The 24,321-nt window shown below is 42.1% G+C and overlaps 1 protein-coding gene across 4 annotated transcripts; it reads right to left on the bottom strand.

Moving 5' to 3' along the window:
• Positions 1-344: 344 nt before the first annotated feature.
• RXRB (retinoid X receptor beta) lies at positions 345-15,022 on the bottom strand. 4 transcript variants are annotated; one of them, XM_075186456.1, is made up of 10 exons: positions 14,743-15,022; positions 14,224-14,462; positions 11,324-11,477; positions 6,776-6,955; positions 5,294-5,484; positions 4,167-4,296; positions 3,752-3,884; positions 3,532-3,623; positions 2,490-2,595; positions 345-2,200 (listed from the first exon to the last, which is right to left on the bottom strand). In XM_075186456.1, exons 1-10 carry the CDS (start codon positions 14,762-14,764, stop codon positions 2,053-2,055), a joined length of 1,395 nt encoding a protein of 464 aa, XP_075042557.1. In that variant the 5' UTR covers positions 14,765-15,022; the 3' UTR covers positions 345-2,052. The 4 variants fall into 4 exon arrangements, with proteins under 4 accessions (XP_075042557.1, XP_075042559.1, XP_075042558.1 ...); XM_075186458.1 differs by having other exon boundaries at positions 5,294-5,445; positions 14,743-15,003; XM_075186457.1 differs by having other exon boundaries at positions 14,749-15,003.
• Between the last annotated feature and the right edge of the window lie 9,299 nt (positions 15,023-24,321).

Raw genomic sequence — 24,321 nt, 5'->3', positions numbered from 1 at the left:
AACGTGATAAGAATACAGGAACTACCCAAAGCCAACTTTGCATACATCTAATACACTGGCTAAATGTAAAACAAAACTATATATTGTAATCATGACACATGCACACAGTCTCATATGGGTTTCCTAGATTGTGAGTAAGTTTCTTTTAAGAACCAAAGCTCTGAACTCATGGATAACAAATGCCATTCTACCTGGTGACATCATTGCAGTGAGGTCTACACATGAAATAATGAAGTACGTGCTTGGAGTTAATGTTCTTATGTAGTATATAATTTCCATGTACACCAATTGCCATCAACTATATAGTGACAAAAACTACAATAAAGAAGAGACAAAAGTCAGAAGACAGAGCTAAATTCTCTTTAATATTCATTCCAAGCAACAGGAATAATGAACGAGCGCAGAGAAAGAGGTTGGGCTGCAGATGGGAGGAGTCCATTTACAGGACTCCTCCCATGAGGAGCTGCCTCCTAGAGAGAGTGAGTATATAGCTATGTGTGGGCAACTTCTGTGTTTAAAACGACTCTCTGTATTTGCAGGCATTAGGGGCTGGGATTTTTACAAGATGGCACAACTTTGATACCAGAGTCATAATAGAAGGGAGAGTTTCACTGACACATTAGGGAAAATATATGGGATCCAAAAGAATAAAATAAAAAGGGAGTTATAAAGGATTGTGAAGAGGGGGGGGGGGTGACATGAAGGGATGGGGGGAGAGGGTTATTAAACAGTTCTAGCAGCAGAAAAGTTCTGTGAAAACATTTTTTTTTCCTTAAAATCAGGCACCCCCAAGAATTCATTATAGAGAAACACAGTAAAATTATTTTGTGGGGCAAAACAGGCCCCTTATTCATCCATTCAGCAGGGAGAGATCCAAACAAACCAAGTTAATGGGAGGGGGAAGAAAAAAAAAAAAAGTTCATTTAACAATTTCCTAAAATTCTGTGCAATATAATCATCTTTCCAAATAAAAACAAAAATGATCTTAAGAGAACTGGCTGAACCAAAACAGGACAGTCAACCTAAGTTTATGTATCCCACCCCAGGGAAAAGATGGAGGTGCAGAGGTCCTCTCCTTTCCCTCAAGGCACCCCAAAATGCAGAACAGTCATTACCCAAAAAAAAAAAAAGTTAATGAAGTCAACCAATAATAGAGGTCCCCTTCACCCTACAGCGAACCCCGGTAGTCTCCCCTATACCCTAACAAGTGCAGTAATTAGATAGGGCACCTCAAAAATCAGCGAGACATGGATGGGGGAGGGGGGAAAGGAGGATCAAAGGGTCCATTTACACCCCATTAGAAATGTCCACTGATTAAACAGGACTCATTACACGTTAACCAAAACCAAAAAAAATCAACCCCATCAGCTCCCGGTTACACGTCACAATTTAGCAGTCTAGTCCTCATGTGCATTTATTAAGCAGTCTATTCTTCCAGCTTGATAATTACGAGGAACACACTTGGCTACGAATCGGCATCTCTCCTTCATAGAGTTCAAACCCCTCAGAAGAGCACTTTCCATCCAGCTAAAGCTGGTTTCTTTATAGGGAGGAGAGAGGCAGCTGGAAAATGCACCTTTAGGGGAGGGCATCTCTTTCGAGACATCCATTCTTAGCATAGTTATCACTTCAAGACCATACTCGATGATATTGCATAGGAGTGTCTCATAAAAAGAAAGGAAAATTCCCCGGCACAAACTCAGATATTGGACTCGTTTCTTCATAATCCGTGGAGGCCACTCGGCAGCAGATTCTCACGTGTGTTAGGTCACTTCCTAGGAGGTTCCTGCGTCCCGGAGGGAGCTTATCTACCAATGAAGATACGCGCCAGCTGTGTTCAATCTAACAACCCCCGATGTGGAAGTGATCTATGGGAGAGTGCACCAAGGACTGTCACTGGGGGGTGGAGCAGCAGTCTGTGGACAGTTCAGGCAGTCTCTTGGGATAGCTTGTGAGGTGCCAATATCTCCACGTGGAAGCGGTCTATTAGAGTATGTATTACTAGCTGTCTCTTGGGGATGGAGCAGAAGTCTGTAGCTAATCTGAACAGTCTCAAGACAGCTGGTGGGGAGCCTCGAGCATCTCCATCAAAAAGGTGTCTATGGGAGTATCTCCGATGAGTTTGAAAAAGAAGAGGTGTTCCAGACATTTCAGACCGATGGAGCGCAGGGCAGGGAGGCGGAGGAGCAACTTAGCAAACCTTAATGGGGGAAACAAAGGAAATTTGGTTGAGGCAGAAGTTATGGTCACGCAGAGCTCACAGCATATATGAGGCCCATTGTCTACTTTGTTTAGAAGATCTCCAAAGTACATACTATACATATGATAGCGACACTAGTGTCTCTACTCAACTGTGTCATACAGTTGCAGACTCATGCATGTATGCATACACACATACATACATACATACATACACACATAATATATATATATACATATACACACATACATACACATATATATTTAAAATTCTTGCAAGCACATCTCACCTCCCCTGCTGATCTGGATACTTCTGTTTGCAGTAGGATTCCAATGATGCATAGACCTTCTCCCTCAGAACCTCCACATCACCTGGGTTAGACAGTCCTTTGGCATCTGAAGAGAAGAGATATAGGAGAAGATATTACTGTATGCAACACTGGCCAGAATCGACATGTTAAAACAATGTTTGTCATCTTTAACCCTCATGCTCCCCCCCCCAACAGCTCATATTTCAGGTTTTCTTTAAGTCATGATTTAGGGGTAAATTTATCAAGCAGAGAGTTTGAAAAAGTAGATGTTGCCTATATCAGATTCTAGCTATAATTTTTGTAGACTGTACTGAATAAATGCTAACTAGAATCTGATTAGTTGCTGTGGGCAACATCTCCACTTTTCTCAAATCCACAAGCTAGATAAAGTTACCCCTTAGTCTACTTGGCTTAAACACGGTGTTAAAATAAGAACATATTCAGTGCTGGATTGAATGCACAAACCAATTATTATAATGTCCCATTTGAACCATGGAGATGGTAAAGAAATGACTGTGTAATCATATTCCTGCTGCTTGGTGTTACTTAACTTCTAGAAAGCCGTCATCAAGTTGTGTTGCATGTTAAGCTCTGTAACCTAATAGATCCTGAATCCCCCCTCCTGACCCCCCCAAAATTCTCAGAAATGTATCACAAACCAAGCCTCACCGATATTAAACATTCTGGCAACACGGAGAAGGGAGGCACAATTACCATTTTTCATCCCCTCGGCAGATACACTAGTAGGCAAATACCCAAATCATCTAGCTACCTGGTACCAATTTTGTTTATTGCTCCTTTAAATGCATTTAATCTGTTCGCTGCCAGTGGTTTATGCAGATTTAAAAGCAGTTTAGGAACAGTTGCTGGAGAGCGCTGGTGCGACAGGTGCAGGACACATAACAGACTTCTAAGCGCTATATCGTGTGAGCGGTTTTGCTGCTGGCCCTGAACGCTGCTTTTTACAGCGGTCAGAGGAGAATAGTAGTAGGCTCACAGAAGACTGGATCCCATACATTACCTGGGTTAAACAATATGATTGCTCGCAGACAGCCTAGTTCAGTCTTATCCATGCGCATATCTCTCATCTTAGACACAAGCTCAGTAAGAACTCTGCAGAGACAACAATATGTCAGTGAGACAACAACAGACACTGAACAGGTTCTAAAAATTATGCATTAAATTAAGAGACGATGTGGACCAACTTATTAAAAATACACAACAGGGAGGCTGACTATTACCTGTCGAATATGGCCCCTACTCCAGCACTGTGAGCGCTGTTGCGGTGGACATGGAGTCCAGTGGCCAGCAGGATGCCATCTTTCACAGATATCGAGCGGTGGGAGAAAGAAGCTATAAGGAGCTCATTCCATCCTAAGGAAAGAAAAAGGCAGAGATTCCTCAATATGGGACATGACATTAAAGAAGAACTCCACCTCCAAAGAAACCCATTACAGAGAGAGATGTGCTTATTTATATGTCCTGTCTCAGGACAGTGTAATCTGCTGTAAGGATAAAACATCTTACAGGTTACATATCTGGGCTAATCTGTATTCAAAGGCAACAAATATAAACAGACCTCTCGGGACAACGGAACTCTCTAAAGCTGGAGATCCCCTTTAATGTATCAGCCAATACTAGTAAAACGGCTCTTACCGGCTCTGAGCAGAATGACCTGGTCGTCCAGTAGCAGCTCAGAGAAATGGGGGATCCTCTTAGCCCATTCCACAAGAGTAAAAAGTTGTTTATCAGCAGCTTGGCAGATGTTGGTGACTGGATCACTGGGCTGGAGACAGAGAGAGCAGGTAAGTAACAGTAGGGTGACACTGACCTCTAGCACTACACCAGTGATGGGCATCAGGGGCTGCTTGGTGCAGCACTCTATCCTTCAAAAGGGCCTCACATTACCCCTACCTGCATTAACATATCAGTAGGTATTTTAAACAAGTCACAATCCATCACAAACACCTCTGAGAAAGGAGTTGGGGGCTGTAGGTGAAGCCTCGGTGGACCTAGAGCCACCTGTTGCCCATCAGTGTACTATATGTTCTTACTGGAGCTGTGTAAGTCACTCACACGCCTGCATGTGTGTATTATGTTTATTAAACCATTTACTGCGCTATGGAATTTCTGCGTTTTGAGACATGGAAGTTAAACACTGAAAACTGTGACGATTTCGACAAAAACCTTACGACACCAGTCACCACGGACTGCTTAACACTAAAGATGTAAACGGCAGTCATGTCTGTGTTTAGGACAGTGTGCGTTGAATATGAACAATTGTTTGGTTTCCACAGCGATACTGGATACTAAGCAAAGAGTCTGTTCTACCTGTCCCCTATTTCTTCTTGCACACAAAAAGAAATGGTAACAATTTTTAAAGAGTCAACCCGTAAGCATGCAGAGAATGTAGTTTTTCAGCACTTGCTTCAAGCCCGGGCTCTAGTGAAATGGACTAAAGGGCAAATTGTTTTCGCTTTTAAATAAACACTGGTGGTGAGGATTTATATTTATTTATTTTTAACAGACTGATAAAGTGACATTAGCTGTTAAGCCGCTGTGATCATCAGATTTTCTTACAGCAGCGTTTATATAGCAGATTTTTTTTTTTTTTTTTAATTGTTCTAGACATTTTTAAATTAGCTTTATTGAACAAATGACAGCGTTCACACTTCCTAAGCTGTGTGCACTTGTGCTGAGTTTATGGAGTAGTCCATCTTGCCGGCAGTAAAACCTAATTCTAGTCACAACTGAACTACCCCCTCCGCGGGGAGATTACTCACAGATCCCCCTCCTTCGAGGCTCTGGTCACTCTTCTGTTCCACTGCCAGTTCCGCCTCCAGTATTTTCTCCACGGGCATATCCTCATTTATTGCCCCACTCAGCTCAGCCTCTCCGTCACGTTCCCGCCCTCGCTGACGCTCCTCTTGCACCGCTGATGGGTGGGAAGTAGAGAGATGCATTAAGAGGCCACCTCCAAGGATAGACAAAAAGTGTGTGCGCATGGATACAGGAATGATAAAACCAATCATCATACTAATCTCTAAATATGCCCTATACACAAGTATCAGAAAGAGCCCACAGACCCACGGTTACAATCTCACACTGCAAAATTTACAAAAAATAAATTCTTAGGTATAAATGTCACATTTGATTGATGTGTGTCAGTGTGCACCATGACTACAGAATGATGGTAAGATCAGATTGTAACGGGGAATTTCCCTCCAGACAGCGTTCTGAGTCTGTACATTACCTGCCTAGAACATTTCATAGATTGAGTCTATTTTCAAAACATTTGTTTCATGTCGGGAGAGCTAAAGATATTATGGAAACAGGGGGCCTTTATGATGCCTGGAGTGGTCCCTTTTTGTTTGGCTATATTATAAGCTACAGGAGAGGATGAGGAGCAAGAGATATTTCTGAAAGTTCTATATTAGGGCTACTAATCCCTTCAAGATGAAAACAGACACTCATTGCATAGGTGGCCACTGAGCTCATGTAATGATTAAATGACAGTATTTCATGTTTATAACATTTTATGTTATATTCAGATAACAAAACATCTGGCCGTTCTGTACAGAGAACTACTTTCTCTGCACATCTACAAACAGTGCCTGTGGGCTGCCAGAGAGCTCCTAAGGTGCAGTAAAGAGACACCCTCAAAATCCCACAACAAAAGACGTCACGTTGTGGCCAGATTACCATAAAATATAGCAGTCTACCTATATACTACCGACAAGCATTATATTTAAACAAAGTCACTCTGTATTCATAACACTTAATTTTTAATATGGAAACAAAATACAGACCATGTTTTGCCAAATTGTTCCTTAATTACAATATTAAATAAATTATTTAGTCCCTGGCCCATTGAAGCAAACAATCTAGTTCAACAAAGGCGCACGCCTATACACAGACTAGGAGCATTGTCGTGAATAGCCAATAAAGCAACCAGTGCACTTTAGGGCTGTGGGAAGACTACAAAGCACCCAGAGGAAAGCAAAGAGATGAGACACAACATACGAACTCCATGCAGATAGCACACTGGACAAAAGCAAACACAAGGCCCCAAAAGCTATGGAAAACCACACACACAACCAGTGACATCACTGAGACACAACATGAGAGGCATTAGGAGCCTGAAATTTATTTGGGTGAAATTCATGCTCAGAAGCTGTAGGTGGCGCTGTCCAATTCCATAGAGAACATACGACACAACTAAACAATGCCCATGACCCCAATGAAGAGATAATGATGCCACTCACCCTCCCTCTTCATGCCGGTCGCCAGGCACTTCTGATATCTGCAGTACTGGCAACGGTTCCTCTGTCTCTTGTCCACAATACAGTCCTTGTTGTCTCTGCAGGTGTAGGTCAGGTCCTTGCGGATAGTGCGTTTGAAGAAACCTTTACACCCCTCGCAGCTGTACACACCATAGTGCTTCCCTGCCAGACACAAGTGGGCAAAAAGATGGTGACTTACTGCACATACGGAAATAACCCTTTTTTTTTTTTCAGAATAAAAAAAACAGACACCATACACCAGTTTTCCATACATTTATAAAACATCAGTTTCCTACAACATTTAATGGACTGGAAACAGAATTGGACTTTACATTCCAAAAATTGTATCCAAGTTTAAAAGTCCGGACATAAAGCTGTAGCGGTTTTGTGAAGGGGGCGCCAATGCAATTCTCAATGGCTCGCTGTAACTTTGGAGCAGAGTCAGATGTGTAGACTGGGTTTGTGTAATTGCAATTAAGGCATTCATACAGATGTTGTGAAAAATAGGCCTCAATTCCTCTCCTTGTACCTCTGTAGCTTCTCCATCACTAAATTGGATTCCCTGGAGCATAAACAGTTAAAGGTCAACCTCATCTAAAATGTATTTTTCAGCTATCATCACACCAAACCCCAACTGGCAAACCTGCGGTGGTTCTATGCCAGGGACCCTACATAGAACTCACCACTACCAGCGCAGCAACAGCTTATTATGCCAGTGCAGGCAGCCAGGAACAGTTCAACCTCAAACCAGGCTGTGCCAGTCACTAACATGGCACCAACAGGGTGCAGCCCTGGAGATATGACCCTCTGCTTTTCTGGCTATAAGCAAGTTGTCACAAGGTTACATATAAGCCCCATGGATCTCAGCTTCGCATCAATGAGACAAAGACTGCTGATCTCGGACCCCAGGCCAAGAATAATGCTTTAGGTGCTGCTAACTGGTTAGACAACATTATTACTGAACACAAAACAAGATTTGGGCTACCAGCAGCTTAGGAAGAAAAGCCTACAACTAGACCCACAAGATGTTAATAGGATTACACACTAGACGATGCCCCGGGGTGGCTGTGGCGTATAGGGAGAGCGCGCAGAACACAAACTATTATGCTGAACAGAAAATGGGAATACAAGCAGAATAAGGACATTCTTGTGGGGCTGTAGTTACTTAAGTAGCTGTGAGACAGTATAATTTATGATTGTGCAGGCATATAACTGTGCAATATGCAGCAATGAGCTCAGGGAGCTGATCAGCATGCACAGAAATTCTCTTTCACATGAAGGCTGTTGTCACACAAGCATAGAGCAGCCTCAGATCATGTCTCCTGCTGGAAGTAATCATGAGAACCACCAAGTACTAACCATGCAGTTTGATTGTCCGGCAGGTACAGGGGAAATAAAATAGACTTCAGTCAATTTCCTGCCAGCCCTAAATACTGCAAGCTTTGTTTTAATAGCCATCAGAGCAGGGAGTCTGCTTGTGCGATACCATCCCGAGAGACGCAACTGAAAATTAAGCAATATCACTCAAAGGATCTTCAGAAATGAGATCATACAAATCTGAAGATTCTAATCACTCGTTACTGGAATAGAATTGCATCATAGAGCGTGTGGGAGACGTCTACTGAAATTGTTACTGCAAATGCCCCCCCCCCCCTCTGCCCCAAACAATATTACTGCAGAGTGCAACCTTTTATGACCCGTGAGCCAAAGCTGGCAGCTGCAGTGAAATTCCATTCACTAGTTTCATGTGTTCAAATCATTCAATCATAAGGTCATTGATGACTAAAATGGTTCAATTAAAGTTAAAAACTCTCCCAACCCCCCATATTTACAGAGCTTCCAGCACTTATTGAAGGTTATACAGACACTGCTTGGAAACTATTTAATTCCTCTGCTTTATGCATTTCCATGTACCTCTCCTGTCCCTCTGATATACTGTAACGTGTTAGCACTTTGTAGTGCAGTGATGGGCAACAGACGGCCCTCAGAGTCTTCACCTGCGGCCCCCAGCTCCTTCCGGCTTTCTCAGGTTTGCACGTTATAGCGTATAACACTTGTGTAACGTGCCTGGCGATATGTTATTACAGAAAGGCGTCTCCTTATTTAATTAAATTTATTATCCTAGGTCATAAATGAGATTAAGGGCAATGTTGGGCCCTTTTGAAGGGTAGAAGGCCGATGGGGCAGCCCCCTGAAGTGTATCAGGTTGCCAGTCACTGTTGTAGTGGAATCTACCACACAATACATTGCAGCTTATCACAGGCTGGATAGCTGCACGGGAATACCAGGCTACGGCCACAGCAAGCTGTTTCCGTGCAAGCTAAGAGCGGAGCAATGTGCTGCATCTGCACACTGTACGATGAGCGTGAGAAGTGCCAGCCACATAATGTCTATATATCAACAACACATTTGGCTCGAGTCATTCATAAAATCATTGTATGTGGGGGCAGCTAACAGCACAGTCTAACCAGCTATCTCAGGTTATCTCAGGCTTGGAGACCTAAATTGGCAGTCTCCTTATACACACCCACGCTACACAACATAATTACACACTGGTACAAATGACAGATTTTTTTACATCATTCGATTACATTAACACATTATGCACATATCATATATACCAACATTTTTCCAGAATAAAGTCATATATACTGTATATACTACCCATGTAATACATCAAATCTCACTGAGATGCGTTTCCTTTATAACACCAGACAATTAGAAGTACAGTAAGCAGACTTGTTGTGCTGCCCATTACTCCATCCCAGGTGCCTACAGCTCTGTAGTTACTGAGCTACACCCATCCCTGGCAATCGCTGAAGACGCGGAGACTGGCGGAGTTTGCAATATTTCAGTGCCAGCTGGAAAGTCACATGTGCCCAGGACGGTGTCTAGAGTTCAGGCTGCATTGGGCCATCACCCAAATAAAAATCTCTTCTCCGTATTCTCATGATATAATGTGCTGCAGACCGTGTTTGCTGGGCGGAACTACTACAAAAACACTAGGGGGTAAATGTATAAACCATCTAAAGATGAAAAGTGGAGGTGTTGCCCATAGCAACCAATCAGTAGTTAGCCATCATTTATCTACAACATTCTAGAATCTTGTAGCTAGAATCTGATTGGTTGCTATGAGCAACACCTCCACTTTTCCTTATTAGAATGTTTGATAAATCTGCCCTTTGGACTCATTTACACCTCGTACCTTTTTTTGTTAACCCAATAAAACCAAGGGGAAAAAAAACAGCCAATGCGTTCTAACTTATGAACTCTGCATTTATAAAACTTTTCATTATTTCTCATTTAGCAACACATGCTAACAGCTCGGTGGATTGTATTGAAAATTGCTCAGGCAGTAAAGTTCGCTTACACACTCATATTCCTCAATAAAATATCTTTTTGGCGCCTTAAATTCTTGTTAAAGATTCTGTGTGTTCAGTTTTGGTTACTCCCTTTGCTTCTATCACGCAGAAAATAAGGCCCGGGGGACGGTGTGGTGCTATTTTCAGACCAGCCATCATCCCTGAATCTATGAAAGGCACCACACACCTAGGACCTATAGGGGCAGCTTCATTACATGGTCTAATACTCATCTATACAGCCCATCACAATCACGTTTATATTGTACATTACAATCCCACACAAACGGATCTGCCTCTTTCGGACAAACACTCGGAGAGGATTTCCTGGGCGACGGTCTGACCCGCTGATCACGCCATTGCCCATGTGTACAGCAATTAAGTTCCAGTGTCTGCAATACAGCCACTGTCCCATTGGGAACATTAAGGGATAAAACTCTCATGGCGATCATATCAACAAGCCATAAAAGCCAGCAGTACAAGGTGTTCACCGAGTAGATGTGTAGTTGCAGAGTTAATTCTGTTTTTATTGTCTTATTCTGGGACTATAAACAAACAAGTTGCAATTAACAGTTCACTTATGTGGGTCAAACATCAGTCTATGAATGCAAAATAGTGAAATGACTTAATGAATGCAAGCTACAGCAACCTGCTTGTTACCAGATCACAAATCCCTAAAATTAAGATTTTTCAGATATGACCCATTAAGGTGAATAACACAGTTCAGCATTAAGATTAGCTTCACTGCACCTCTGTTAGAAAGTAGAGTACTATCCCCATTGTAAAGCACTACAGAATATGCTGGCGCTATATAAATAAATGTTATTTATACTAATCCCACACCAGCTGAAGTTACACCCACATCTTTAGGATGGTGTCCTGAAGGGCCCAGAAAGCAGAGGCTGACTTGCTGTGACATCAACGGCCCCTCCCCTGGGAATAAATCAACCAATCCACACTGTTTCTGTAACACAATCTGCCTGGCTGTCAGTCAGTCACTGTCTGCTTGTTTAGTACCAAAGCACTGGCTTTGGCAGCTACATGCATCACTGAGGAAAACTAAGCAGAATGGAAGCTATAAAGGCAATATCTTCACATGACAAGACGCTACATAGCTCACTTACACCTCTAAATGTACCCCCCTTACAGCACGCAAACCCTTTTCCCTCACCGGAGGAGCGGTCTCCACAGATGGCACACAGCCTCTTCCCACTCATTCCTCCTCCATTGGGATGTCCAGGCATGACTCTCATCCCGAGCGGAGGCTTTACATCTTCAGAGGAGCTGACAGGATGCAGGCCGGAAAGATTGACCGTGGAATTTATCTGCAAGGTAAAATGTATAGGTTTTTTTTTTTGGTTTTTTTAAACCAGTCACATGAATAATACCTCAGTCTGTAGCTGAGCAGATTGACAGATGATATTTGAAGAGACTGGAATTCTTTGCAGTAAAGTGCACCCATTACCCACGCAGAGGAAGCCATTTTGTGGTCTGAACCAACGCAACCAATCATATCACTAGGAACCAACGATCTAACATGGGCACAAATCTCTTCGTGACTTTAAACTTTAATCTCTTGCGAATGCGGTAAGGGAGATTATGGACCGCAATAGGTTTATTACGGGACATTATACTAGAACAACGACAGCCTAGGTCTGTAGAGCTTCCTGTGCTGAATACATCAAAGCTACTGCTGAACAAATCTTCAAAGTTATGGCCAAGTAAAGCCTTATTCTAGTATAGGGGTATTGTTCTATTGTCCACAGGGCTGGTTTAACAAGGCTGCATACAGGTGCAGAAATTGGAACAAACAATAGCAACAAACAAGACTCATTCATTGTCTAACTTGCACTAGACAGATAAACGCTACTTGGTGAGTTTAAGCGCAGATGTTACACCTAAATGCAAGGTTACAGATAAGCCCCTGAGTAAGTGACAACTGTCATGTGTTTATACAATGCAAATGCTGGTCGGAAGAGAGATACGTTTCTATTTGAAGGCTCTCAGAGAAGGTTCTATACAGTTCTAGGAAATTATAAGACACCTACGGATACATCAGAGGATTATTCCTTTATAAGGGTCTGTGCCCTCTCATTATTGTAAATGTTAATGACTGCTTTTAGTGTTCAACATAAGAACTTGGAAAACTGGAGACATTGTTCAGTACAGTTGAAAGCGTCATTTGATTATTTGTGAGTCACATGACACCCTCTACAGCCCTGAATGACCCACTCCAAGGTTTTCAAAGTACTTTTGCCAAATCCTGTTAAAGGCAGTAGTCAACATTTACAATAGTGAGGGTGCAGAAACTGTTTAAACCCACAAAGCAGAATATAAAACACAACAAAAAAAAAAAAGCAACACACAAGTCAGTCTTTAATGAGAAACGTAACCAGTTACAATAAACAATTTAAATAACAATGGTGTCCGTTGAACAATGGTCCTGCTATCAAAAGGTATGGCAAGAAGGCAAGTTTCACGCTTTATATGTGCCCCAATTCTCCAGGAAGAATTTAATTGCTTTCCAAAATCAAACAAGAACACCTTATAAGAGTTGTTAGGATGTACAAAATATTAGAAATGTTACTTTTCAGCTATACATCAATCGGCCACAACAATAAAACCACCTGCCTATTGAGGAGGTCTCCCTCGTGCCGCCAAAACAGCTCTGACCCGTCGAGGTATGGACTCCATAAGACCTCTGAAGGTGTCCTGTGGTATCTGGCACCAAGACGTTAGCAGCAAATCTCTTAAATCCTGTAAGCTGCAAGGTCCATGGCTCGGATTTGTTTTTTCCAGCACATCCCACAGAAGCTCGATCAAATTGAGATCTGGGGAATTTGGAGGCCAAGTCAACACCTTGATCTCTTTGTAATGTTCCTCAAACCATTACTGAAAAATGTCAGCAGTGTGGGAGGGCGCATTATCCTGCTGAGAGAGACCACTGCCATCAGGGAGTACCGTTGCCATGAAGGGGTGTACTGTACTTGGTCTGCAACAATGTTTAGGTAGATGGCATGTGTCAAAGTAGCATCCACACGATTGCCAGGACCTGAAGTTTCTCAGCAGAACATTGTCTCTGCCAGCTTGTCTTCTTCTCATAGTGCATCCTGGTGCCATTTCTTCCCCAGGTAAACGATGCACACACACCCCTGGCCGTCTGCATGATTGATCCATCAGATGAGCCCACCTCCTTAGATTGCTCCATGGTCCCGGTCTGGCGGTCACGTACCCATGCTTAAGAGCTTTAGGAAGTGGACAGGGGTCTGCATGTGACTGACCAGACTCCAGCATGTGCACTCTGACACCTTTCTATCATAGCCAGAATTAACTTTTTCAGCAATTTGTACTACAGTAGCTCTTCTGTGGATTTGGACCAGACGGGCTAGCCTCCGTGCCCCACAGGCATGAATGAGCCTTGGGCGCTAATGATCATGTCGCCGATTCACTGGTTTTCCCTTCCTTGGACCATTTTTTTGGGAGGTGCCATTGTAATAAGAATTTTTTTCCCCACTTGACAGTGGTTTTAATGTTGCGGCTGATCGATGCATGTTACATTGTTATAAAAAAACAATGCCAATGTTATTGTCAAATACTCCAAAACAAATCCTGAACTACAACATTTACATTACACGGCCTTCAGAGACACTGTGTGAGGAAGTCACATACTAGACATCACAGGTAACCCAACCACCAGGGTGAAGTGCAACACTAAAACAGGAAACAGCAAGCACCTCAACCCCACTAACAATATGTCACAATATTCTAAATCTAATAAGCAAGATGCTATACGAGTTATATGCCCTGAATACATCATTAGGTTAGACTGCTATAAAAAGGAGTAATATTAAAGCATATAGAGCAAAACAAAATCATTATTACAGTCTGCAGGAGGAAGGAAAAGGAGTTCATTATTAATATATTAAAGCTACACACTTTTTCCGAAATATTATATAAAAATTTCTGCCACTTAATTAAAATGACAACAAAGAAACATGTAATTGACAATATAATTGGATTTTCTAGCTGTGAAGAAGCCAGAGATACACCCCCAGCAATCACTCAAGTTACCTGTGGGCTGCTGACAGGTCCATACCCTATAGACGGGGTGCCTGGAATTCCGGGGGATCCCACAGAACAGTTAATGACCGGAAAGGGGGAGCCAAGGCTCCCAAGCGGGGAGTTAACCGAGGAGGTCATGGCAGATCCAATCATGGAGGGGTGCAGGGGGGCACCAGGCGGAGGAGGGGTGTCGCTAAGGGGGCGTCCTAGAGGCGGGCTGAGCGATGAGGTGTCCGGGCTGTGGCAAACTGCGAACAATAAAAAAAATTATATAAAACACAACTATATAAAAAGAACTTTACAGACAATATTGCAGTGTTTACATACCCAACCCAGACCCATATAAACAAGAGACACAATACAGACTGGTATACATAATGCACTGTACATAGAGAGTACACAGTGCCTGCATTATATATAGGCAATCTGTGCATTATACACAACAGGCATGCTGAGACTTGTAGTCCCACAGCAGCTGGAGAGCCCTAGTGGCAGTATATAGGTAATAATAGAGGAGTGCACACTCACACTTACCCCTGCTGTCCCCCATCCCGCTCAGGCCTCAGAGTGTCCCCTCCTCCCGGATAGATAAGCGCTCACGGTCCCTATAGACGCTCCCTATAGTAACATACGGGCCATTATGCTAATGAGCCTGCATATTAATGAGGCGCCGCCAGTGACGCAGTTTCCGGGGTCTCCTGCGGTCACCCCGCACCGGACCCGCTGCCACCAACTCTCCCAGCGGCCCCCGCGGCCCCAGACTAGTTCGGAACCGGAAGCGCCGCCATCATGGTACACCCGCGGGGTGGACGCTTCCTCCCCTGGGGGAGGAGCGTAGCCTCCAGCCTCAGAACCGTTACACGTGCTCACCGCGGGGACGGATGGGTGCGGAATGGGGGCTGAGGGGAGAGGGCTAAGTCACGGTGACATATTCGGGCGACCAAAGGGGCTGGGTGTGGTCAGACGGGGAGCACAGCCGTGGGATGACCTGACGTGACCCTGGCAGAAAGGGTGTGGCAAGATGGCCGCGTGTTGGTCACAAGGTAGTTTGCGAGTACGTCTGGGAGGAGCAAGATGGCGCCGCTTCCGGCTCCTTCTATGGGCATATTTATGTTTTTCTTTCTGGGGAGTAAAATAAAACCCGTATTTGACAGCAGATTAGAGTCCTGGGGTTTTTTGTGTGTGATGGTTACCAGGTGTGAATGTCAGGACGTAGCACTGTGTGCATTACAGAAGTTTAGTACAAATTAGACAAAAATGCTACCTGGCTCATAACAGTGTGGTAATACTGTGTTTCCTGTGTATACTGCATTAACATGGGCACAGTAGATCAATGATACAGGGTTGTCTTTCACAATATAATTCAGAACCAGGAAAAAAAAGTGAGAAAAGCAGAAACATTAATACACTGCCAAAGGGTCGAGGTGGTAGGAATATAAATGGTAAGATAAAAAATATAAACATGAATAACTAAATACAATTGATAGTAAACAAAAAGAGCATTTTGTGAAACTCGCCGTATATATATGTCCTCACAAATTGCCCCATTGTCCAGAACTGAAATTCTTCTGACCCCCTCCCTCCAATCCTATATCACATCTCTACCCTGATCGGTGATCGGCCCAAAGAATTTCTGTCTGGAATTCTTGAACTGAATTCTTTGACATTTAATGATTTGGTTGTTTTTTTCTTTTACTGCTCCTGCCATATGCTGAGAACTATGCTTCTTGCTTGCACTTATCCCCCTCACCCCTCCACTAATGCTCCCTCCCTGTTCTTTTTGATTGTTTCAATACTGCAATCATAAGTATCTATCCAATCACGTATTCATTGCTCCTTGTCTATTAAATACCAACTTCACTCTGTTTACGTATACCAGTTACTTGATTCACTTGTTCTCTCCCTTATTTTATTTTTTCTCTTTGTCCCCTTTACACCAGAGTCGGTAATAATGGGAATAATCCCGTAAGGACTGAGACTCTGTCTTTTGGCAATAAGTGGATTTGTTAGAGTATCAAGGACGACCCTTATTAAATTATAGAATTAATATACAAAGGTACAGGGCATTCAGATATAAAAAAAAACCAGTAAACAATTGACATAACATGCACAAACAAAACAGTTTTAAATAAAAGGGATTACATTCAGAGTATAACTTAGATGAGTTGTATAATCTGTGCAATGGGAAATTGGCTTGGAAGATGGAAAGCTTATCAATGTGAATTGATTTTCCCAGAACACTGACAATTTGTTGTAACTGGTCTCAGCTTTTTAAAGACACCTTTACACCTTTCTCAACCTCCCAGGGGGTTGTGGTCTGAGACACTTTTTTTCAATCACTATTTGAATGTTGCCCGATTTACTACCCAATTCTACTATGTGACCTAACTTTTTTGTGGAGCGTCATAGATCCCCTATGAATTTATCCATCTGTTGATACCAAGCAAGCCTAGTACACGGTGTCAGTTTGAGCTTATACTCATTTTCTCAACTTCTGTGTGGCAGAATTCTTAATTTGATATATGAGCTGCACTTCATCATGCTATTGAGGAAATGCTATTGAGGAATATGTGGTTGATCACCAAGTCAGTTAATGGTCTCTGAGCCAGACACCATGCTGAGCGGTTCCTAAAAGTCAATTCAGGTGTAAAAAAAACAACTAACTTGTGTCAGGATATATCTCACAGCAGGGGCCTTTGAAGCTGTTACAGGTGACACTGCTATCTTCTAACACTGGGATGTGCAGAGCAACCGAATACACAGAGAAAAAACAAGCCCGCGCTCGGTATATCCCATATTGTATATGGTACCAGTTGCATGGCAATATAAATGCCCAAATATGTATAAAAAACAAAGACAGTTGTCAGTGCTTATCCTTTACACTGCATATCTGTGTGTGTCTAGCAAAATGAAAACATGAGGTATTAGTTCATATTTTGATCAAAACATTTAAGATTGCATCCCAGCATCAAGGGCACCTCATTATATGCAGGTCCTACACTGACCTATATGCTTTAAACACCATTAAAATGCAGTTAAAATCAGATGCACTCACCTCCCAGCTATAGGGGTTTACATCTTGCAAGGGCTGGCTTGTGAGCCACACCCAAATGTTCCTTAAATAGGCTTGATGGACAGCTGCTAAGACAATAAGGCAATATTTTGAAACAAAACCAGAGAAAAAACAAGCCTGTCCTCGGTATATCCCACATTACATATGGTACCATGGTACCAGACTTTCTGACTTCACATTTTAGACTTTAGTAGCTCATTTTATGATGGATTCATTTGATATACCACATTTACACTGCAAATATGATTTAGGTCGTATTCCCCACAGTTATGTGATGGGTTAACCCTTATAACTGTAAGTTCTCTATGTTCACGACAGTACCCATCCGTTTCCTTATTATTGCTGTTATCCTACGCAATATTGTCTCTCAAGCTCAGCATTACAGTCGTGTAAACCAAGGCTGAAAAAAAAGGAAGGTTCATACAAGCAGAATGTTGTTATACCGTATTAGCTAGTAGGAACAATCTGATAACAGATTACATAAACTCCTTTTAACTTCTCAGTTGCATACTTCAATACAATTTGCACAGACACTTAACTGCTGAGCAGAGGCTCTAATACACATTATAAGTGTCACATGCTGCAAAAACATAGAATAATACATTACCCATCTCAATATAATTTTCTTTCTTGAACTAATTTAAACCCAGGATTGATAAAATAATGTCATGTGAAAGTGAGTCATATCTAGGAACCGACAGGGTCTTTGGAAGAGCTAGTTAAGCCACTATTTGACATTAATAGATAGCAAAAGGCTGTGTATTACTGAGCTGAATAATATACATGAAATAACTGTAGTGTTTATACTTAATTAATAAGGTGGGAGATGCTTCTCTAAGCAAGGAGAGTTAGGGCTAGATTTACTAAACTGCGGATTTGAAAAAGTGGAGATGTTGCCTATAGCAACCAATCAGATTCTAGCTGACATTTTGTAGAAATTACTAAATAAATGAAAGCTAGAATCCGATTGGTTGCTATAGGCAACATCTCCATTTTTTCCCACAGTTTAGTAAATATACCCCTTAGAGTAAGTGCTTTGCAGATGCAATGTGAAGAAATGGACTTTTTGGATTGATAGAATCCTACACAGGGACGAGACCAATGATGTCACAGTAGCTCAAGTGACTGTAGTCTTATCTTTATCACCTGTATCAGATCCCGTCATCAGGACAGGATCCTAAAGGCGTGGCAGGAGCTTCCGCTGTCTGTAATTCAGTGGGGACATAATACATTACGTTTTACTAGCGCTGCAGTGGAATTGTCAGAGTAGTAGAGAGAATGACAATAGAGACTTTGAAAACTGTCATTTACCATAGAGAATGGATACTGGATCGGTATTAAAATGATTGTCATTGCCAGCATGGGCTGTCCTACATATATTATGGTAGCTGTGTACGAGAGCACGTGTTGGAGGCCAGTCAGAAAGAAATGTGGGGAATTAAATAAAAACTCTAATTATCTTGCCCTAGTAGTAAAAATGATTAGTTTCTACCTTCTTGGTAATTGCAGTAAAATTAGTGTTTATGTCAGATTGTGTACGATAAGACAAGGTGCCAATTAGTTGCTGCCTCGGGCCGTACTGATGTTTCTCAGGTTTTTTTTGCCTGATGAGGAAAGTTTGGACGTGTAGAAGCATGAAAAATAATGTATGTATAATGTATGTGTCTTTTCTGCACGCTGTCATACTCCATGGTAGCCAACATGTCTGAGAAATAAGTCCATGTACACACAGCCCATGACAGCAGAATGCTTATAGCCTTAGAGAATTCGAAAATTAGATGAATTATTCTGATTAGTTTGTCCAGTGATAAAAATATAGGGACACATCGTTATAATGTTGAACTTTCTCTAGAAGGTTGTTGTTCAGCTGTCAGATATATATATATATATATATATATATTATTTATGCCATGTTCAGTCTAGAGGACAGTTTTTCTTAGAACTCCTACCACACAAAGTCATGTGTCACTTTCCCTGAAATTACTCATAAGTGTTTTATAGTTGGTACAGAATTGCACAATACATTCTGAATTGACATTAGCAAATTCTAGATTTACAATGAAGAATTGCAGACTGCCTTGAAAAGACATTTTTGTACATAGTTTTAGAAAAATTGTCTATTTGCCAATGAAAGAAAGCAGATATCTGAAAAACAGTATGTAGTTGACAGTGTGAATTTGTACGTACCAGGGCTTATATTAGAGATGGTCAAACGTCTAGGAGGTGGGAACGGGATACGTAAGATGCGTATTGCTGTGCATGCACATCAAAAATGTGTATTTGTGTATGTTGACCACCTGCCTAATATTGTGTAGGCCCCCTAGTGCCCTCAAAACAGCTTAGACCCATCAAGGCATGAACTCCATAAGACCTCTGAAGGTGTCCTGTGGTATCTGGCACCAAGACGTGAGCAGCATATCCTTTAAGTCCTGTAACTTGCGAGTTGGGCCTCCGTGGTTCGGACTTGTTTTTCCAGTACAGCGCGCAGATACTGAATCGGATTGGGATTTGGGGAATTTGATGTCAACACCTTGAACTCTTTGTCATGTTCCTCAGACCCTTCCTTAATAATTTTTGCAGTGCGGAGGGGAGCAGTATCCTGCTGAGAGAGACCACTGCCATCGGGGTATACTGCTGCCATGAAGGAGTGTACTTGGTCTGCAACAATGTTTAGGTAGGTGGTACATGTCAAAGTAACATCCACCTCAATACCAGGACCCAGGGTTTCCCAGCAGAACATTGCCCAGAGCATGATGCTGCCTCCGCCGACATGATCATCTTCTGACACCACCTTCCAGTATGCCCAATAATTATCATTTCAATTTCAGTAATTTTGGGGCCACACACTCTGACTTTGCATAAATCTCTCTTTCCAAATAAATATATCCATTTTCGGTTGAAGTTGTAAAAAGGGCATTTCTTTGGAGACTAATATGACTCATGTACATGGGTGTTCATTTTAAGCGTTTAAGAAGCTTACATAAAGCCTATTGAATAACCTTTGACACTGATAGTCCAAAAAATAAATGTAACCAAATGGACCTGTACACACACTTTCTAACAATGGGGCTTTGATTCTTGGTGTACTGACCCAGCTGGTTCTGACTACTTTTCTCTGTGACCCTGAACTTGGATTAATTTACCATTTACAAACCTCACCTGCCAACCCCCAACGCAACCACTTTCTGACCATCCTCTTGTTCTGGTCTGGTCAACTTGTGGCTTTTCAGGTGTAAGACGTATACTTTTCAAGTATAATCCATATGCTGTATCCTCTATCACACTCTCGGTCCTCTAGTGCCAATTGGTGCAGGCGCAGGTGATTAACGACATCAGCATCCTGCTGCTGTATGACCCTATGACTCTACTGTATGAGCCTAAATCCATTCTATAACTGTTACAACTGCTGCATTCTATAACTGTTACAACTGCTGCAACCATTAACCCTGTGTGTACCTGCATCACTGTGTGTACCTGCATCACAGTTCAATGCTGTGTGGACTAACATCCGTATCCAACACTGCTGACACCTTGCAGACACCAAAAGTTTCTACCAATAACTACAAGTCCTAGCATGCCCTGCCAGCTATCGGCTGATTATCAGCTGGCAGAGCATGCTGGGCTTGTAGTCTCACAACACCTGGAAAGCCACAGGTTGGCCAAACCTGCTCTTGTTTGTCAGCAGCTGCCTAATAAGACTGTAAGGGGGCCCATGAGCGGTGGGACCCCCATTGTGAATTCCATCACTCAGTTGCAGGGGTCCCAGGTGAACTTTGATGTTACCTTTAACCCCCTCGCCCCAGGTTAGCCAGTGCCAGTAATAATAGCAGGTGCATATCTGGGGGTATATTTACTAAACTGCGGGTTTGAAAAAGTGGAGATGTTGCCTATAGCAACCAAATTTTAGCTGTTATTTTGTAGAATGTACTGAATGAATGATAACTACAATCTGATTGGTTGCTATAGGCAACATCTCCACTTTTTCAAACCCGCAGTTTAGTAAATATACCCCCTGGACTGGACCTTACATTGAGACTGTTTCCTCTTTACTGATATTGAATTCCACTTTATATTTCATTATTTACATTATATTATTTTGTAATTATTGTGCAACCATGTTCTATCAATACAACATGTGTATTTCCGGTTTCAAATGACTACCGTGTGTTCTTAGTTGTGATGTTATTGCATTAGATATGCTTAATGTTTGTAGACACTCCCTTATATGTTTAAGCTTGAATCTTTAGTGATGGTCCCTAAGACCATGGGGAATGCTGGGAAGTGGGTGTGGCCAGTGTGCAATGTACCCAGAGTCTGCAAATGGCTGAATAAAGAGCTCAGCAGTGCCCACCCATGCTTCAGTGTCCTGATGAACTGATCCAGAAGTATATCACAAAAGGATACACATGATTTTTGAACACATTCCAGGTGTTGAAACAATGATGGATGACATTATTGTCTGGGGATCTACAAAAGAAGAACATGATTCTAGACTGAGACAAGTAATGGAACTTATCAAGAAGGTGAATCTAAAGCTGAACAAGGACAAATGTGAATTTGGTGTGAAAACACTTACCTTTATGGGTGACGTGGTCTCGGAGGAAGGTGTGAAGCCTGACCCGAGGAAAATATCAGCCATAATAAACATGGAACGTCCTAACAACAAAGACGACGTGAGAAGATTCCTAGGAATGATTACTTACTTAGGAAAGTTTATTTCTCAACTCTCCGAACAAACAGCACCTCTAAGATGGTTGTTGGACAAAAATAATGAGTGGATGTGGTCACATGAACAAGAAGAAAGTTGGCAAAACTTGAAATGGACCATCACAGAGCAACCGGTACTAAGATTCTTTGATCCTACAAAAAGTATAAGAATTTCAGCAGATGCCTCGCAATTTGGCCTAGGCTCAGTGTTGTTACAAGAACATGAGGATACATGGCAACCGGTAATCTATGCATCAAGAGCATTGACAAGTGCTGAAACAAGATATGCTCAGATAGAAAAAGAACTTCTAGCAATCACATATGCATGTGAGCGATTTCATCAATTTGTGTATGGTCAAGCGTTTACAGTGGAAACTGACCACAAGCCATTGGTAGCTATCATGGCTAAATCGTTACATGACTGTCCCATGAGAATTCAAAGAATGCTTATAAGACTACAGAAATATGATGTCCAATTGCTGTACTGTCCTGGTAAATACATGTACATTGCTGACACACTTTCCCGTGCTGTGAACAAAAGTGAAGGTTCTGAAAGTCTGATGGATAAAGAGATAGACGCATATGTTAATTTGATTGTAGCTTCTCTACCTGTGTCTCTTGCAAGACAAGAACAGATAAGAAAAGAAACAGAGACAGACATCACAATGAAAGTGTTACAAGACATCATTCTGAAAGGATGGCCAGCAGAAAAAAATGCGTGCCCACTGTCTATTCATGATTATTGGATGTACCGCACTGACCTTACGGTTGTCAATGGTATTATTTACAAAGGCAATAGAATTATTATACCTGCACGACTAAGAAAAATTATGCTGTGCAAGATACATGAAGGCCACTTAGGAGAAGAGAAATGTAAACGGAGGGCGCGTGAAGTGATGTATTGGCCAAGAATGAACCAGGACATAGCACAGACAACAGCTACATGTGAACTGTGTCTTACGTACAGACCAAAGCAACAAGTCGAGCCGCTGAGTCCTCATGCAGTGCCAGAGAGACCATACCAGAAGGTAGGCGCAGATTTGTTTGATTGTATTGGAAAAACACACATTGTCGTGACTGATTATTATTCTAATTACCCTGAGGTGCAGACTCTACCTACAACTACTAGTAAAGCCGTAATCAGTTGCATGAAGTCAATCTTTGCAAGGCATGGTGTTCCTATGGAAGTGTTCACTGACAATGGACCTCAGTTTTCCAGCGCTGAATTTAGACAGTTTGCTGAAGAGTGGGAATTTGTCCATGCAACATCGAGTCCCCACTATCCACAGTCAAATGGGTTGGTGGAAAGTTCAGTAAAAACTGTAAAGAGTCTAATGAAAAAAGCACAAGACGGTAAAGAAGATTTCTACAAAAGTCTTTTAATCTACCGCAGTACACCTTTACAGAATGGACTCTCTCCTGCACAAATGCTGATGGGAAGGAGGATTAGAGCAAATCTTCCGATAAGTGACGAACTGCTTAATACGCATAACTCAGCATTGGTGAGACTGAGTAAGGTACGTCAACAGGAGAAACAGAAACTGTACCATGATAGGCGAGCAAAAAGCTTATCTGATCTAAGATCAGGTGACCAAGTCCGTCTCCGAGATCATGAGAAAGGCATTTGGATGCAGAAAGGTATTGTGCAAGCACAAGTAGCACCAAGATCTTATATTGTACGTACAGATCGTGGAACAGAAGTAAGAAGAAATCGGGTCGATTTAAGATCTCAACCCAACCATAGTGATGGCAACACGACTGAAGAATACCCTTCATCTGACATGTATGATGGACTTGATAATGGTGAACAAACCATGATGGAAGAAAGGTCCAACATGGTTGACGATACACAGACTTTGTGTGAAAGACCCATAAGAGAAATACGCAGACCTGAGAGACTCATTGAAACGTGTTAGATGATGTTCTTAATGTTATATTGTTAAATTGTTATACTGAAGGATACAGGGCTTATCTTTAAAGAAAAGAAGATGTGATGTTATTGCATTAGATATGCTTAATGTTTGTAGACACTCCCTTATATGTTTAAGCTTGAATCTTTAGTGATGGTCCCTAAGACCATGGGGAATGCTGGGAAGTGGGTGTGGCCAGTGTGCAATGTACCCAGAGTCTGCAAATGGCTGAATAAAGAGCTCAGCAGTGCCCACCCATGCTTCAGTGTCCTGATGAACTGATTTACAAGTATATTAACAAAACATTAGTCATGTGACAATGTGACATCACCCAGCACAGCAGCCTCCATAAGTTCACATGCATGTTTGTATTGAATTAGCAGCACAAGAGAAACACTCCACCTCCCTTTACAGAAA

This window comes from Mixophyes fleayi, chromosome 9 (assembly GCF_038048845.1).
Source record: "Mixophyes fleayi isolate aMixFle1 chromosome 9, aMixFle1.hap1, whole genome shotgun sequence".
NCBI classification, from domain to species: domain Eukaryota; kingdom Metazoa; phylum Chordata; class Amphibia; order Anura; family Limnodynastidae; genus Mixophyes; species Mixophyes fleayi.
The sequence above is the reverse complement of the archived record's forward strand: the minus strand, read 5'-3'. Positions and strand labels throughout refer to the sequence as shown.

What these genes read in the sequence shown, in the direction of transcription:
- RXRB (XM_075186456.1), bottom strand. Translation starts at nt 14,764, where the DNA reads ATGGGGGACAGCAGGGGTAAGT. An exon ending in GCCTCGAAGGAGGGGGATCT is followed by an intron (nt 4,297 to 5,293) that starts GTGAGTAATCTC and finishes CTCTGTCTCCAG; the next exon opens with CCCAGTGATCCAGTCACCAA. An exon ending in AATCATATTGTTTAACCCAG is followed by an intron (nt 2,596 to 3,531) that starts GTAATGTATGGG and finishes TCTTCTCTTCAG; the next exon opens with ATGCCAAAGGACTGTCTAAC.